General features: G+C 47.2%; 1 protein-coding gene across 9 annotated transcripts; it reads right to left on the reverse strand.

Moving 5' to 3' along the window:
• Nucleotides 1-1,483: 1,483 nt before the first annotated feature.
• On the reverse strand, nt 1,484-17,768 carry LOC120659908 (non-lysosomal glucosylceramidase-like). Of its 9 annotated transcripts, XM_039938172.1 has the most exons (18): nt 17,017-17,614; nt 16,403-16,513; nt 16,189-16,245; nt 16,006-16,082; nt 15,818-15,917; nt 14,520-14,590; nt 13,481-13,581; nt 12,592-12,695; nt 12,178-12,231; nt 12,023-12,078; nt 11,894-11,932; nt 5,497-5,638; nt 5,133-5,317; nt 4,681-4,748; nt 4,401-4,473; nt 4,139-4,200; nt 2,357-3,503; nt 1,503-1,968 (listed from the first exon to the last, which is right to left on the reverse strand). In XM_039938172.1, the coding sequence occupies exons 1-18, from the start codon at nt 17,095-17,097 to the stop codon at nt 1,713-1,715; spliced, it is 2,784 nt and encodes a 927-aa protein (XP_039794106.1). In that variant the 5' UTR covers nt 17,098-17,614; the 3' UTR covers nt 1,503-1,712. The 9 variants fall into 9 exon arrangements, with proteins under 9 accessions (XP_039794104.1, XP_039794106.1, XP_039794105.1 ...); XM_039938170.1 differs by having other exon boundaries at nt 1,484-1,968; nt 15,818-16,105; nt 17,017-17,768; XM_039938171.1 differs by having other exon boundaries at nt 1,519-1,968; nt 11,894-12,078; nt 17,017-17,735.
• Nucleotides 17,769-18,427: the final 659 nt, after the last annotated feature.

Here is an 18,427-nt window from a genome sequence, read left to right on the forward strand (position 1 = left end):
TTTTTAGTAAGTTTTTTAAAAAAACACATGTCACAGTTAGTTTATTTTAGAATTTAATATGATGTTCTTTCAATAGATAATGAATGTTAGTGTTTTAAAAATTTGTGCGTCTCGCACGTACACTTTACTAGTTTTCTAAATTTTGTTAATATTTGGGAGTCAGCTTAAATAATATGATTAACGATTTCCGTGTGTATATTTGTAAATATTACTTTATGTTTTAAAAAGTATATAGTATATCGAGACTCAACTAGTACTAAGACTTCAATGATAGATGGTCCAAAGCATGCCATTTTCCTATAAAAAAAGGATACACATAGAGGTTCTACCACGTATTCCAAACATCATAATTGAAATTTTCAAGTTCCATTCTCACGATAACAGTACCGGCAAATAAAACGAAGACCACCTGAGGAAGCCCATGAAACAAACTACTCTGTTTAAAATAAGCAAAATAGCTAAATTCGTCCCTGAACTACTATTGTGCTTAGCTCAATTTCATCCCTCAACTATGAAATTGTCCACTTCAATCTCTATACTACCCAAATTAGCCCAACTTCTTCCGTTTGCTGATGTGGCACGCCATGTTAGCTCACCTCATCAGTCATCACCACCCTATCACCTTAGAATTTCAACTCCTATTATAATGACCATTTTACCCGTCCTCGATTTGAACAGACCAAGAGCATCTCAATATGCCAACTGGTTTGTTCAAAACGAGATGATGCTGACTTGTTTAGTCTATGCCAATTTGTCTGTTCAAAACGAGATGTTGTAGACTACTCGGGTCGGTTTAAAAATGAGATATTGCAGGTCTTTGTTGACAGCCAAATTGGACAGGCTCAGAGGTCGACCGGTCAGACCGGTCTGTCCTGTGTAATCCGAGTAGATTTCGTTTTTTTGTTTAGAATCCTTATATAAATCGACTTTGAAAGGGGTACGACTTCCCCGGCCTATAAATATAAAGGCTAAGGCCGATTGAGTTTATTCCTAATCGAATCACCACAATTTACATCTACTTTTTGCTCTCTCAAACCCTAGCTTTTCCAACCCTAATTGTTGTTCTTCCTGCGTCTCGCCGGCGTTTGAAGGCATTCTGAGTGGCCTGCCGACCTCAGAGCAACCCTAGCTGCGCGAACTCCGACGGAGTCCCTCCCAAGTTCACGTTCCTAGGTTTACACGATTCTCTGCTCCACACCGGTCTGACTGGTGTCTGCCTGAGTTTCATTAGTTCTGGTCATTTTGACGATTAATCGCGCGTTCTAACGCACTTGTGTGTGTTGGTGCAATTTTGTGTCAACTGTCTGTTCAAAACGAGGACAGGACATAGGAGTTGAAACTCTAAGCTGACTAGGCATTGATGAGACAAGCCAACGAGGCATGCCACATCAGTAAATGGATGTTGAGCCAATTTAGATAGTTGAAGGACTGAATTGGACGTTTCATAGTTGAGGGATGAAACTAAACCAAGCGCTATAGTTCATGGATGAATTCGGCTACGATGCCTTTAAAATACTATATGCACAAATCTGTACTAGTATACATTTTCTGTACAACCGTGTACAAAGTTCGGCTCACTGTCAGAGGAACACCATACCACTTCCGAGCTTACACAAGAGAAGATTGCGCACCTCCCAAACTCTGCAATTTCTACATCAGGTGCCCCAGAGAAATACAATGGACAACAGTGAAATAGAAGCTCTAACATCACATCAACAATCCCAGTTAAATACAGTGTTTCCAAAACAACCATTCTTGGGCGTCATCTTCCTGACCCTATCCTGGAGGAACTGGAATGTGCCCGGAGAAATGTGAGCCCTGTCCATTGTATTTACCTTCGGCGCCTCGAGTATCCACATTGGAGGGGACAAGGCCTGCTTCATTGCCCAGATTGCAAGGGGGCGCATATATATCAGTGATCTGTAGTGGCCATCAACCGTCCATGCTTCTGGAGTTTGGAACCAGTACCTGAATTGGTTCAAGGAAATTGATTATTAATTATTAGCACAATAGGTTGAATACTGCAGCTCCATTTATGTTACGACTTACGAAACAAATTGATGACTGTGCACTGAGTCCAGGACAGTGTGATCGTAAAAGAACTACATCTATTGCCAGGAATAACCATAGCAGTTTTAGGAGAAACTAGAGGGCAGCTATGTTGAGCTTTATGCAGCCATTAACTTTACATAAACAATGTACAGTAACATCTAACCCTTATGACGGTCTCACATTACTTCGCAGTTGTCATCTCAAAGGAACTAATATATAGGACTATTCACATTTCTATGCATATCATTGGGTAAATGATGCTAGGACTTGAACTTGTATGTAGTGAAGCAAACAAGAAACGTACCCATAGCCCTCTTCAGACCATCCTGCAATATAAATGCCTTCTGCAGTAGTAAAGGCCTGATGCTCCATTCCATGGAGCAGCATCGTTGCAGCTAAACTATATGTCACTCCTGTCCATATTTCCCTTGACTGCATACAGGTTTCATCTACCTTCCCATTCGGATGCATACCGTTCACAGCTCCCATACGTCCTCCTTTCACCCTCATCACATTATAGTCAAATATTTTCTGAAGCGTGCATTTTATCCTATCCTCTTCAAATAGAGGAGGCAACCCTGACGAAGCAGTATACCATTGTCCAGCCAGCTGATCTGCCTGGATGGAACGGCTATTGTAACTTGTTCCACTGTCATAATTGAAGTATGAACCATTCCATAACTTGGCTTCAAATACGGATTTAGCTTTTGCAAATCTTGTCATACACCTCTCAGCATAGTCATCATGTCCAAGGCTGCGGGCCAGTGCCGCTGCAGCTTGAAGGGCAGCAAGCCAAAGGCAACCACAATATGCACTTACTCCCCGAACAGTCCAAGCATCATAAGTTTGATCGGGAAATCCATCATTTTCAATCATACCATCACCATCATGATCAAATTGTTCCATATATTCCATAGCAGTACAAACTGCTGGCCAGACATCCTTGCCAAATGACATATCACCTGTTGCAGCAAAATCCCTGTAAATCTGAAGCACAAACTTGGGATTAAGATCTTTCCATCTACTTGTGTCGTGGATGTTGTAAGCATTCAATTCATGCCACGGATTATGTGCTCCAAGGTCATGGGCGACAGCACCAATTACTTTACGAATACCCCAGGCACCATCAGCAAGAAATCTGACTCTACTGTTATCTTCCCGCAGAACAGCTCTAGCAAAATCACGTTGAATGCTTAATTCAATCTTAGGAAACAGATCCAAAAGAGCAAAAGAGGCATAGAAGTGTACATCATAAGTGCACCACATGAAGTACTCTATTCCTTCCAGGTACAAAAACTTCCCAACGTTTTCTTTGTCATCAATCTCATGTGGGTCAAAACCGATTAGGGGAACTGTAGAATTGCTCGTGCTGTCATTAAGTGGCGAATCACTATCCTCAAGGGGACTTGAATTCGACTTGGTATCAGCATCAACCACCAAGGATTCGCTATCTGTCGTGTTCAGAAATAAAAAGACACATTATCTCGTTGTAACAACAATATAGCATACAGATACCAAAAGTTGTAAAACGATCATAAGATTAGTAGTTGTAAAAATTCATATGTAAAAAATAAATATCATTTTGGTATTATCACCTTCTGTGAGAGAAGATATACTCAGACCAGATATTAGAACAACGGGACTTATATGCTTTGAGGTAGTGTGCTCCTCAGTCAATCTAGTATTGTATTCTTCTTTACTTCATTCCAAAATAATTTGATTATTAAAAAAGACTCTACATGTCAACAACATGCACAACACAAATTTTGCAAGAAATGCTTTCATTGTTACAAAACAACTTCACCATGTGATAGAACTATTTCTACACAGAAGAAAGAACTTCATAAAGATCTTTTTGTGATTATGGACCAATGAATAAGCTTAATGTGCATATTGCATATTGATTTTATATTGTCTCCAAAAGAGACCACTCAAGCTTGGTAAACAGAGGATGAGAAGAAAATGCTAAATTAATTGCTGCATTCTAGTAACGTGTATATCCAAAATTTCAAGTTCTTTGTGTTACTTGCAGACATAACATGGAGTAGAAAAGGAAAATAGTAACATCATATGCAGAGATTGGTACCAATCCAAATGGTTCCTCCAGCAACTAGGAAGTACAGTTCATTAAAGAGAGTAATCTTGTACCTGCAAGAGTTATAAATATGATAAAGTCTGGACATCTTTACTTATCAAGCATATCGGAATCTAAGAATATCAAATTAAATCGTAACATCTCTACAGAAATATGAAGTGCATTCATGAATTCCAAGTAACTGATAATAAGGAAGTAAAATTATATCAGCAGCAGTCAAATAAGTGTAAGAAATGCACAGTAAAGGATGTACCACTCTGGAAGCCTCTCATCACGGAGAATTGGGGTCTGCCACTTATCGATCTCCTCTTCCCAATGTTTATACTCTGGAAAGCACATAATAACCAAATCTTCTTGGGTGATAGAGAAATAAATACCTCAGAATGAATGGAAGAAATAAACAATGAATGAATCAAAATATGATATTCAAATATGAGAAGAAAGCTAATAAGTATTATCATCATACGTTAAACTTATACCACAAGTTGGGAATAAAGACAGATGTTGTGCAATGGATGTTTACAGGAACATACTCATCAAAGCATCTTGTACCAAATTTACAGCTGATCTTGGCGAAGTTCCATAGAACTTTGTATATCTCCTGTCAGCAGAGCAAGAAAAAAAATATATTATTGTAGTAACAGAAAGCTTGGAATCCAGGATTTTTTTGCTATCAATAATACAAATCATATCACTAAGGAGAGCTTAACCAAAGATAGAAGTATTAGCTTTTCTGAAAAGATAATCTGATTAAATATAGGTTTCTTCAGTCAAACAGGTCAGTATATAGTTATAGTACAAGTTGAAATGTGGATGAAGGAAACGACTAACAAAGTGCAGACTATTCCCAAATGCTTTGTCCCACAAAAACTTCAAGGTTTGAACTAAGGAATCAAGAAGTATGTTTAACAACTATGAGTTGTGTCAACCCCAATTTGAATGTGTCATGATAGCACCATGTAAAAGTTAGGAATAAAGAATTTACCTGTAGTATGTACTTCCCTTTTTAAACTTAACCTTAGGAGCAGACCAAGCCAACGCAAATACAATTGTACATCTTCCATGTGGTTCAACCCAGGTGGAAGCAGAAACTGCTGCACAAACTGTATCACCCAGTGAAGAAGGCATGCTGGCACCAGCATTGAAATTATCTCGGTCAAAGGAACCATCCTTTACACAATGAAACAATCAGATGGTATGATATGCAGTCTCAGTCATTGAAATGACAATCATTTGGTTATTCCAAAAAATAAATTAGTTCCACACAAGATATGCAGTAGAATACAATAATCTCATAGAAAGGAAGTTACAGGTAAGAAAAACAATGGAAGGGAAAATGTAAAATTTACCTGGATCATTGTGCCCCACATTCCCCTGGCAGTAACAGAACTTTCTCCAGAAAGCCCAAAAACAGGCAATACTGTGACATTTACATTTTGGTTTTCACATGCCGCAATTGCAAATGTTACAGGAGGATTATTATTGGCTGTCCTGTGATGTTATCAATAGAAAATCAATGCTAGTTAATGACGGGAATTGTTGATGTATTCCTCCAACCCTAGATGGGTGGGTATATATAGAACTTATACATGGGCCTCTAGATGGGCCACTATACACATGGGCTCAATATACTCCAACACCCCCCCCCCCCCCCCCGCAGTCTGAACTACCGGCGCAGCGGTGTTCAAGACTGGACAACAAGAAAGCTAACACCCCCCCCACAGTCTGAACAACCGACGCAGCGGTGTTCAAGACTGGACAACATGAGAGAACAAGTAGAGCACAAAAGGGCTAAGACCCCCCGCAACCACAACTAGCCACCGGCTACGTTGAGGCTGGATCGAAACTCCGAGAAGGTCGACGAGGGCAGCCCCTTCGTGAAGATGTCAGCAAACTGGGAGGTAGTCGGGACATGGAGTACCCGAACATCGCCGATGGCGACTCTGTCGCGCACGAAGTGTAGGTCGATCTCCACATGCTTCGTCCGCTGATGCTGGACAGGATTGGTGGAGAGATACACGGCGCTGACGTTGTCGCAGTAGACGAGCGTGCTCTTGGCGAGCGGGCTGTGGAGCTCCGCCAAGAGCTGTCGCAGCCAGGACGCCTCTGCCACGCCGTTAGCGACAGCCCGGTACTCCGCCTCGGCACTGGAGCGGGAGACAACCTGCTGCCGCTTGGACGACCAGGAGATCAGGTTGCCGCCCAGGAAGACGGCGTAGCCAGAGGTGGAACGACGAGTGTCCGGGCAGCCAGCCCAGTCAACGTCGGTGTAGACCACCAGCTCAGCAGTGGACGAGTGGTGAAGTACCAGGCCGAGGTCCAAAGTGCCACGGACGTACCGGAGGAGACGCTTCAGCGCAGCAAGGTGTGACTCCCGGGGATCATGCATGTGGAGACAGATCTGCTGAACAGCGTAGGTGAGGTCCGGCCTGGTGAAGGTGAGGTACTGCAAAGCGCCGGCCAGACTCCGGTAGGCTGTAGGGTCAGCCACCGGATCACCCAGATCAGCAGACAGCTTCGCCTGAGTGTCGACTGGAGTGGAGAAGGGCATGCAATCAGTCATCCCAGCCCGCTCCAGAATATCGAGGGCGTACTGCCGCTGGTGCAGAAGAAGACCAGACGGGCGAGGCTCAACAGTGACGCCCAAGAACTGGTGGAGCTGACCAAGATCCTTCATAGCGAACTCCTGCTGCAAAGAGGAAATGACACTCTGAAGCAACTGCTGACTGGAAGCTGTGAGCACAATGTCATCGACATATAGCAGCAGATATGCCGTCTCATCCCCACGGCGGTAGATGAAGAGAGACGTGTCAGACTTGGCCTCGGTGAATCCCAGTGTCATCAAGAACGTGGCGAACCGAGAGTACCAAGCCCGAGGAGCCTGCTTCAGTCCATAGAGAGACTTGTTGACCCGGCAGACCATATCCGGACGACTCGAGTCCACAAATCCCGCTGGCTGAGAGCAGTAAAAAGTCTCTGACAAGGTGCCGTGAAGAAATGCATTCTTCACGTCCAGCTGATGCACAGGCCAAGTGCGCGAGAGCGCAAGTGAGAGGACTGTGCGCACCGTAGCGGGCTTCACGACCGGGCTGAAAGTCTCATCATAGTCCACACCAGGCCGCTGAGTGAACCCCCGGAGAACCCAGCGAGCCTTGTAGCGCTCTAGTGTGCCGTCAGCCCGACGCTTATGCGTCCAGATCCACTTGCCAGTCACCACATTGCAACCAGACGGACGCGGCACGAGATCCCACGTCTGGTTGGCAAGAAGAGCCGCATACTCCTCTTCCATCGCGCGACGCCAGTGAGGATCCGCCAAGGCGTTGCGGACAGATGAGGGTACCGGAGAGACCCGCGGCTCTCCCTCGGTGGCGGAGAGAGTCGCGGCCTGGGACGCCATCCGCCGAGTCACCATGGGATGGATATGTCGAGGATCCCGATGGATGACCGGCGGGTGGTACACTTCCGGCTCGGCTCGAGAGGAAGCCGGAGCTGGCGGCGGCGGCGACGGCTCTGGTGTCGGCGTCGCAGGAGCCTCCGGAGCAGGAGGCGGCGCCGGTGTCGACGCCGAACGACGCTGGTACACCTGCACCGGCTCAGCGTACCGCTGTGGCGCCGGGTTCGGCGCCGGACGACGCCGGTACACCTGCACCGGCTGAGCGTACCGCTCAGGTGTAGTGGAAGGCACCGGGGCTGCGCGTGGCGCAGCGGGAGACACCGGGTCCGTGCGCGGCACGACCGGAGGTCCGGGGGCCGTGCGTGGCGCGACCGCGGGCACCGGGGCCGCGCGCGGCGCAGCAGGGATCACCGGAAGTGGTGCCGGTGCGCCGGGAAAACCTGCAGGAAAAGGACAGACAGGTAATGGTGGCTGAACCACCGGGTCAGTCGGAAATAGAGACGCGAGCTCGGGATCAGAAGAAGGTGTGGAGGAGGTGGAGTAGGGGAAATCCGACTCGTCGAAGACGACGTGTCGGGAGATCAGAACGCGGCGAGAGGTGAGGTCAAAGCATCGGTACCCCTTGTGGTCAGGGGAGTACCCAAGGAACACACAACGAGTCGAGCGGGGCGCCAGCTTGTGAGAAGCGGTGGCGGAGGTGTTAGGGTAACACGCACACCCGAAGACCCGAAGGTGGTCGTAGCGAGGAGGGGTACCGAAGAGAGCGTGGTGTGGAGTGGGAGCAGGAGAAGCAGTGGACGGAAGGCGGTTGAGCAGGTAGGTGGCGGTGTGGAGGCTCTCAGCCCAGAAGCGCGGGGGGAGAGAAGCCTGGATCAGAAGGGTGCGCACGACGTCGTTCGTCGTGCGAATCATCCGCTCAGCCTTGCCGTTCTGAGGAGAGGTATACGGACAAGACATACGCAGCTGAACACCCCGAGACAGGAAGAAAGACCGGGAGGTGGAGTTATCGAACTCCCGCCCGTTGTCACACTGGACGGCCTTAACGGTGAGGCCGAACTGAGTGGACACCCAGGCAAAGAAGTGGAGGAGGGTGGGGAAGGTCTCAGACTTAGCGCGCAAAGGGAAAGTCCAAGAGTAATGAGAGAAATCATCAACAATGACCAGATAATATCTATAACCAGACATGCTGAGAACAGGAGATGTCCACAGGTCACAGTGAATGAGATCAAAAGCATGCGCAGCATGCGAAGAAGAAACAGAAAACGGAAGTCTAACATGACGACCTAACTGGCACGCATGACAGAGGTGCTCGGCAGGAGTCCTAGTACATGGAACATCGGTACTACGGCGGAGCTGAGCCAAAACGTCGCGGCCGGGGTGACCAAGCCGGCGGTGCCAGGTGGTGGAAGAAGGCGTCACGGCAAAAGCAGAAGACGAAGAAGCCGAAGGTGAGGCAGCGGAAGCAGGAAGCCGAAGAGTGTAAAGGGGCCCCGGGCTGTCACATCGGAGAAGAGGACGCCGGGAAGCCGAATCCTTCACAGTAAGACCAGAAGAGTCAAATTCGATAGAACAGGAGTTGTCAGCAGTAAACTGGCGAATAGAAAGAAGGTTGTGAACCATTTGAGGGGCAACAAGAACATGAGAAAGACAAGGAGCAGAACCCACGGCGGTGACAGGAAGGCAAGACCCATCACCAACCATGATAGAAGAAGGACAAGAAGGATGTGGGGATCGGACAGAAGAGAGGATACCAGCATCGGGAGTGGTGTGGAACGAGGCGCCCGAGTCGGCGATCCACTCGGTGCTGGTCGGCGGCGTCAGTCCCATGGTGCTGAAGGACTGCGCCAGAGCGGCCTGGTCCCACCCCCCAGCCAGGTCGGCTGCTGGCTGGGCTGAACGGTCGGGGTCCAGGAAGGCGCGAAGAGTGGAGCAGCGCCAGTGAACATGGCCGCCGGCTGGAGCTGAGGACGAGGCCCCCCTCCCGGACCCTGGAACGGCCACATCGAGATGCGCCCTGACCATGGGTTGCTGAAGGATGGCCAGGGCGTACCTCCAGCAGTAGGGGAGGGGGCGGGAGCCGGAGCCGGTGTCTGCGCGCTGCCCCGACGGCCCCCACCGGTACCGGTGCTCCCAGAAGCAGGGCCACCAGTGCCACCACCACCACCCCGTCTCCGGCGACGTCCACGGCCCGCCCCTCCTCCGGTCTGCCCAACGGGAGGAGGAACAGTGGAGGTCGGTGGAGTAGCAACGAGCGCGGCGGGGGTGGGCGAGGACGATCCGGGCGCGAGACCCCTGGTGATCTCCTCGAGGGCGAGGTCGTCCCGGACCTGCAGGAAGGTGGGGAAGGGCCTCTGGCGGGCGATCCAGCCCTTCAGGTGGTCGTAGGTGTTGCTCAATCCCCGTAGGACATTGAGCACCAAGACCCGATCGGACACTGGATCCCCGAGGTCGTGAAGAGCATCGGCCATGCTCTTCATCCGCCGGCAGTACTCACCGACGGAGAGGTCCCCCTGCACGAAGGTCCGGAAGGTGGCGTCGAGCTGGAGGGCGCGGTACTCGGCGTTGCCGAGGAACTGGCCCTCGAGCGCCACCCAAGCCTGCCGCGCGGTGCCGCCGTGGGTCCTGACGAGGTCCTGCAGATCTAGGGAGATGGTCCCGAAGATCCAGGACAGAGCGACGCTGTCGAGGCGCAGCCACGTCACGTCCCGCGTCTCGATCGACGAGTCGACGAGGACGTGGTCGTCGAGGGCGTAGCGGCGAAGTGTGAGGAGGACCTGGTCCCGCCAACGGCCGTAGGAGGAGGACGCGGGGTCGAGGAGGACGAAGACCAGGGCCCTGATGTTCTGGACGCCGGCGGCCTGGAGGTGGAGCTGGGCGACCATGGGGTCGGTCGGGTCGTACCGGGCTCCAGATCCAGTGGGCGGGGCCTGGTGGGAGGACGAGGCGCCGTGCTCGGGGTCGACAGGCTGGCCGGAGGAGACGCGGAAGAAGCGCTCCGCCTCGGCGACCCGAAGAGCGAGAGCGTCGGCCGTGGCGCGCTCGCGCTCCCAGGCGAGGGCAGCCACGCGGACCCGCTCCTGGGCCGCCGAAGCCTCCGACTTGGCGGTGAGGAGGGCCGCAGCCAGAGCGGTGTCGGCCTGCTGCCCGCGTATGGCGGCGGCGGCGAGCGGCGCATCCGCGGGAGACATCCCGAGGCACGACCACGCGGGATCGGGCGCGGCGTCAGTGGGCTGCTTCCCGGCGGCGACGGCGGCGCGGTGGGCCGCAGCGGCGGCTGCTGGATCGGCGCCCGCGGTCTGCAGCAGCTGCGCTGCAGCCTGCAGGGCGGCCGGATCGGCACCCGCGGCTTGCAGCAGCTGCGCTGCGGCCCGCAGGGCGGCCTGATCGACGGCGGCGCGCTGCTGGGGCCCCGCAGCCCCGACGCCCGCGCCCGTAGCTGCGGCGGCAGCGGCGGCGTCGGGCTGCAGGGGGCCCAGGGCGAGCTGCAGGGGGGCCAGGGCGGGCTGCAGGGGGCCCAGTGCGGGCGGCGGCCCCTGTAGCGGTGGCTCCCGCGGCGCCTGGAGCAGAGCGTCGCCTGGAGCGGAGGTTCCCGCGGCGGCCTGGAGCAGAGGATCAGCCGGAGCAGGGGATCCCGCAGCTCCCGCGCCTGCGGCGCGTGCGGCGTTGCCCGCGCCAGCGGCTCCAGTGGCGGCGCCCGAGCCGGCGGCTCCCGCGGCGGCGTCCCCGACTGGCGCGCCCGCAAGGACGAGCGCAGCGGCCGTGGGTGTCCATGGCCGAGCGGCGGCGGCAGGAAACCCGGGCGGCGGCGGCCTGGCGCCGGGGGCCCAGGCGCCCAGATCCGGGCGAGCGGGAGCAGAGGAGGGTGAGGGAGCAGAGGAAGTGAGGGGTGGGAAGGAGGAGGCGGAGGCCGGCGGCGCCGGCGGCCGGCCGGCCATGAGCCGGCGGCGGCAGGCAGCAGAGAAGCCGGCGGCGGCAGGCGGCAGAGAAACCGGCGGCTGGAAACAGAGGTGAAAACCTAAACCTAAGCTGATACCATAATGACGGGAATTGTTGATGTATTCCTCTAACCCTAGATGGGTGGGTATATATAGAACTTATACATGGGCCTCTAGATGGGCCACTATACACATGGGCTCAATATACTCCAACACTAGTTCATAAGAAACAAAAGCGATAGTATGTTAGAAGTTATAATATATGCAGAGAACATCAATATGGAGCCATAATTTCTTCCTTCTTAAGGCAAAGAATATAGGCGATTTTAGATCTGCTACGAGCTCTTTCAACTTGGAGTAATAAAAATGTCTTAGGAAAACAACAATAGCAAAAGGAGCGATCAATAGATGACTTGCTTGTGATGTAGAAGAACGCCAGAAACTCCATTTTCTCCTCTGCGTGCCAAACAGAATACAAATATTTCACTGCATCGAGCACAAGCAATAGACAACATACTATTACACTTGTGATATAATAATACTAACATGAATGGCTCATTTACATGGCCACCAGTATGATGTGAAAGTCCTCCAATGGAATTCTAGTAGAAAATCAAGAATAAAACGTGATTAGATCTAATATATCATAAAAATCCAAATTCAGCGCAAAGCTCCAAACACCAGATCGTAGTAGCTAATACCGCCCAAGTCATCAATAGGCTAACTTTTGCCCTTTCCTTTCCGGTATTCACTAGCTGCAAAATATCAGAAACAACATAAGCATATGAATACCACAAAGGCTAAATTATTGAAAAAAAACATAATAAGATGCATGTCAAACATGCAGTAAATAACAGGTGATCTTATAACAACAGTCTCAGAGTTACTGATAATGCCAGTGTGCCACAGTAGTTAAAAAGTGCTACGAATACCCTCACTGATACCATGAACATAAAAAGGATAGAACGGACAGAAGCTTTCAAATATTAAGAGTAAACAGTATGGACAGAAGCTTTCGAATATTAAGAGTAAAGAGTTAGATCCACAGCTATATGAAAACACAAATTCAATTTTGGTTTCTGTAAACTTTAATCTGAAAAGCAATGAAGACTTACAGTGTATACAAAAATAGAGGTAGGAAGACTGCTCTCTTCGTAGTTGTGTGGAATAAATGGCGATATTTGACGGCAAGATACTTTCAGCTCTGGATCTGGTTCGCCTTCAAATCAACAGAAAACCTTATTTGCTTGTTTGGAAATTTCAAATGATGTGCTGCTTATTAAAACAGTTAGCAAACATACATCACGAACTTGAATGTTATACATTGGACTTATCTAGCACTGCGGGTTTAGCATACGGAACATCGATATTAATTATCAAAGTATATGTATTCTGCAACTGGTTTGAATTCTAACCTACTAAATAGAAAAAGGATTCTAATCTACTAAATATAAAAATACCCCTTGTCTCTGTTCATGCATATGTCCATTTACCTTTTTGCGACTTCCCAAGGTCAAACTGTTTGACAGTTGAGATAAAATGAGAACACAGAAGAATAAAGGTAAAAGTACCGTAGCACTATAGAAATTGGAGAAAAAAATAAGAAAAGAGGTGAAAATCAGGGAGAAAAGGTTTGAAAGTATTTTTATAATTGGAAAAATAGAGAATATTACATACAAGATAGGCAAGATTAGATCATTATTCATCCTCTCCCAATATTTTTCAAAACTTCTTGAAATATCCTTCAAAAATGATCATCAACTGTTCAGGGGTTGGCTTCGGGTATCATCTTTCATTTTCTCAATTTTCAATAGTGTTCTAATATTTTTTATATTCTGTATGTCTACTTTTTTAAAGTCAGATGGTATAGACATAATGGGAATGGTCCAAAGAAATTAGCAGTGGCAAAAGAGAGAGTAAGCATTTTGGGATTGTTACAATGGAGATTATAGGTCAAGCTGATAGCAGAAGAAAACTTTTCTCAGAAACAATAACTAATATTACCATCATAAACAGTCCATGCCCGAGGAAACAAAGCATGGTATGTCGAACGATCGCCCTTTAATTTCCAATCCCAGGACGATATACCATCATCGCTAGATTTCCTATAGGAAGAACCAGAAAAAGGAACAGTGAATAATTTAAAGTTGAGTTATTACTAGAAAATGAGAATAAAATAAGAAAGCTCGATCAAGTTTTAAGCAAGAATAATTTGACTGAATATTAAAAGTGTCAAAACTAGAGCAATATCTAAACACCCTTACTGCACATGTGGGCCATACCACCACAAGAGTGGAAGAATACTCTTCTCCCGAATTCCTAAACATACTATACCCTTCCTCACCATACTCTTACTTATCGCACCCACCTTCCTAAAATGCCTCCAACAAAAATCCAGCACTGGAATTAAACATATCAATTCATAACAAAATATAGTCTTATACTTTTCCTAGCAGCCCTTTTATCTTTTTTTTTAAAAAAAAAAGCTATACAGCTGGAGAAGCCCCCACTGCCAGCCCTTTTATCTTTATCTCACATAAATTTTTTACCATGATGTCATTCTATCCCCCTATTCATCCTATTAATATACTAGTCAACACCACAGAACAAAGCTACAGAAAGACTCTGGCATAACCTGGAATGGTCATTGTCATGTGAGGCCACCTTTCCCTATCTCGATTTGGCCAAATTTGGCTATAAGTAGAAATGTAGCACATATGAGCACAGCAAAATAAGCCATGTGTGACATATTGGCAAGGCATTGCTACATGAAGCAACAGAGGCAACGGCATAGATGCATGGTGCAGACATTGTGGTACAAGCTGAGCTCAACATGCTGGGTAATATGGTTTTTCATAATATATAGAAAATCTCAAAGTATTTACTATGAGAAAAATAAAATATCTGGCGTATCCTTGTTGCAAATAGTAACGATAAATAAAGATTACAAATATGATTAATGATTAGGTTACATGTGACTTGCATAAACACAAAAAATAGAATTATGGTACCAATGAGAAAAGAATAAAGAAGAAAATCATACTTCAAACCATCAAGTTGGCCAGGGGCCAAAACTGAAGCATATTTCTTGTTTCCTCCCCTAGTGACAAAGATCTGCAATAATCAAATAACGTAGTGAATAAACATGATGTGCTTGTCAGTCAAAATTTAGACTTCATAGCAAAAACCTGCACTGCTTGATTAAATATACAAGCAGCAACTGTTATAGTAGTAGGACCAGGATTAGAAGGCACAAGGTTTTCTGTTCACGCGGTACTGTAGCTCGTGAACAGTGCTTGGACCAGTTAGTTTGTTAGGATAGAGATAAGTTTTTTTTTCTCGAACATCCAGGAGAGCTGCGTATCTTTGTAATTTTGCATTAAGAGAGTAAAAGAGCGGTCCAATTACAATGAACAGCACCTCACCTTGGAACTGAGTGAGGGCTGTAGGGGTCTCGTGTGAAAACTATTACAGAAAAAAAAGAAACAATGGACCTGACCACGCCACAACCAGCCAACCTTAGATTTATACAGTTAAGATATTGGCTTAGGGGTCAAGTTAGTCGTCTCTAATAGAAGAGATCCTTGTATCAGTTGAGGGCAAGCAAGATTATAAACCCAAAATAGTTCAGAGCCTCCAAGGGAGGGCGAACTAGTTTATCTTGTCCTAGTTCTATCTACCATATCAGCAACTTAGGCACAGGAAGCTTAGTCAACACTCCAGATAGCAATGACATATGCTCTCACATTTCAATTCTTTCATAATCAATAAATTCATCAGTATAGTTTATTTTGACTAGAAGTGATATTCCTATCTACCAAGTGGGTGTTACAACAAGAGTGTTGATCAATTGTTTTGAGGAAATACTAAACGTTTCAAATCAACTATCTGATTGGAAAGAACTATAGGAACAATTACCAGAAAAGCCTCATTAAAAAAGTCTCCTATTTTTTCTCAGAAACATCAGCAGAACAAGGAGGGACATCATGTTGAAAAAATGGTCTGAAGGCTTCAGAAAATTGGCAAGCTAATTGTGATGTAGTCCATCTTCAATACCTAATGAAATGTTTCAAGGTCGAATACTGCAAAAAACTGAAAAAGGCACATTCTTCATGACAAAGGTCTCACTATGTCGTTTTCATATAATGAGAGAACGTGTTGAGTTTTAACCTGCCTTCCGGTACAGCTAGTATTTTTATGGAAACATTTTGAAACTTTCATATCTGGTTCCCACGAGTTTTCATAGTAAAATATACAGTTTCATCAAGCTTCTATTACCATGAACCTCTAGTTGGCAGAATCTTAAGATACAGCAGAAGAGTGACAAGCTCCCGGACTTACCGAAAATTGATTGGCCATCACAGGAGACATTTCACAATAACCAGGAGTTATCTGCCAATTCTTGAATTCTCCCCTAAAGCCTCTAGAAATGCTACCACTCCTGCAGAGGAAAGGATTGAGTGTACACAGTAAATGTTCTTGAAAACAGAAAGACAGAAAGGCTGGTTGTAAACCAATATCACACACACCCCATCCCACCAAGAGGTACTCCTTGTGAGGCTGAGGGTCTGTTGCTCTCTCTAGTGAAGGGATCAATTGGTGCTTTCTGCCAATTGGTAAGTTGTCAAGCTAAAAGTGAACCATCAGAATAAAAAACAGCAATGAACTTATGACGTAAATTAGATATATGAAACGTGAAATCAGCATATTACCCTTCCATGAGAAGCTTCCTCCCGAATATATGACCAAAGTCGGAGACCAAGTTTCATCTGATAGTTAGGGAAAAACGCGTACTTATGATGCTGGTTCTTGATGTAATCATGTATCACTTCAGGACTTCAGCAGACTGAAGATACAGAGAAGACAGGTACAAGTGTACAACTTCTATGAACAAGGAAAGCTGAAAGCTGCATTTCTTTTCCATACCATTCTAATTGCTTCTCTGAATGTAACATTGAACTCTTTCAATCTATTAGCATGACTACTTAGTTTCCTCCTCCATGCATGCTCTGGTGGTGAGCCATCGTCGAAGTCCAGCTGAGTGTTGCCAAAGAAAATGATTAATAAGGGGCAAAAGAAGCCAGCTACAACAGAATTCCATGTCATACCCTGGACGATGCACATACTTTTACCTTAAATTTAACCAAATCAAATGGCAAAAGTTCTTGACAAGATGATTTGGTCAAATGCAGATGGTTAAGCAATTTGCTGTGACTTTTTTAGTATAGCCAACGAAATTCTTAATACAGCTCTGAACAATAGAGAAAAATGCAACTTTTTGAACGTATATTTTTGGAGAAACCATTCTAGGTGATTCTGAATACACAATCACCATAAGCAGCAAGATAACAGATTAAGGTATCAGAAAATAGACTTAGCTCACTAGAATCAACATTACCGATCAAATCCTCTATGTTATCGAATTTAGTAACGAGGCAGATATTACAGTTTTGCCACTTCCCCCCAGTAGGCGAGGCAATATCTCCAGCCAAGAACGGTCTGAGGACCAGTTGAAGGAAGAGGAGGGATAACAGTCTTACCAGTTGCAGGGTGCTCCTGCTCACGAGCTCATTGGCACGCCACGAACGCCTCCTGCGGGAAAGCAAGTTCCCGCTCGGCATTCCGCCGGACCGGCCCAAGTCCCAAGTTTAGGGTCCCAGCGAAGCAAAGAGTCAAACTCCAACTCGATGAAAAACTCAACTGGGAGGAAAATCTCGTGTTCTTTGCAAGTAGAGAGCTAGTGTTGGAAGAGCGAACGACACGAGGAAAGTAGCGACAAATTTAAGAGTACGATTCCCCCCACCCCCCAATCGGAACCAGAGGTAACCGAGATTACCAACAGATTGAAAGAGGAGATGAAACGTCTGTAGCGGAACCTATGCTAGTAAAAGCGCCCAAAATCACACCAAATAAAATCGTCACGATGTTTTTACCAATAAAAGAAAAGGACCGGCAGAACCAGAAGGAAAGAATGAGAAGCAGCAGCAGCAGCCAAAGACGACGGGCTCCAGCTCGACGGAATTAATGGGGGAGAACCTCGAGCTGGACCAGCGAAAGCCACGAGAATCGCCGGCGTGTTCAGGGGGGAAGCTACGAGAAAGCTTTAACCTTTATATTTTATTTCTTTTTCAATAAAACAAACGAAGACGACGCCCCGTCTCGGCTGATTACAATCCGGCGGTCGCTGTCGCTGCAGTTCGGGTCGCCGGGACGGGACGGCTAGACTGTTATCTAGCGAGTGGACTGCGGCCGCGCGCGCGCCAGATCAGCAGCGCTCCTGTTCTCTCGAATACCGAAATCTTTCTTCCCCTTTGACCCTTTTCCGCCGGGTGGATTGGTTCCGGTGAGGAGAGCAAAACTAGCAGAGCACACGTCTCCACCAGCCTCCTCGCCGGCCGGCGGCGACGTGGCCAAGTGTTAACGGGTTCTCCCGTCGGCACGTCGCGTATGCTTTGGCGTGTGCGGACGGCAAAAAGTACTTGCAGGGCGAGCAAGGAAGACATGTGTTCTTGATTCTTGGAGTGCCGTTGCGATATTCCTCACAAGGATAACTGATGCATGAATGAAAAAAAAAATAGTGAATGAAGTGAAGACATGCATTAGGGACCGTGTCTGCGTGCATCGGTCACATTAGCACTGTTTACGCCAAAGTTCATCACCAGTTACAAGTGAAGACATAATTAACAATCTAGAAAACCTAGGAGGTTATTCTAAATTCTAATGATATAAATAAATTTAGTTTGAATATATCACCCATACAAGTCAATCCAAACCTTCATAATACAAAGATCTAAACACTCCGTTCAACAAGATTTATTTTTATCTTTGGAGTCTATACTTTGTAGTTGCATGCAAGCAAATTTTTAATCAAGTACTACCTGCATATGCAAATAATTGACTTTTCGGATCATAGATTTGCACTAAATTGAACTGCAATTTTGTGTCCTAATG

Source organism: Panicum virgatum, chromosome 2N, assembly GCF_016808335.1.
Source record: "Panicum virgatum strain AP13 chromosome 2N, P.virgatum_v5, whole genome shotgun sequence".
Classification (NCBI taxonomy): Eukaryota; Viridiplantae; Streptophyta; class Magnoliopsida; order Poales; family Poaceae; genus Panicum; species Panicum virgatum.

Bases quoted from the DNA above. Each gene is read 5' to 3' on its own strand.
- LOC120659908 (XM_039938170.1), bottom strand. From the start codon at position 17,097: ATGCCGAGCGGGAACTTGCTTTCCCGCAGGAGGCGTTCGTGGCGTGCC. The intron at 13,582-14,519 runs GTATGATTTTCT...TTCTTCCTATAG, and splicing joins GGCCAACTTGATGGTTTGAA to GAAATCTAGCGATGATGGTA. The intron at 11,933-12,022 runs GTTAGTATTATT...TTTGGCACGCAG, and splicing joins CATGTAAATGAGCCATTCAT to AGGAGAAAATGGAGTTTCTG.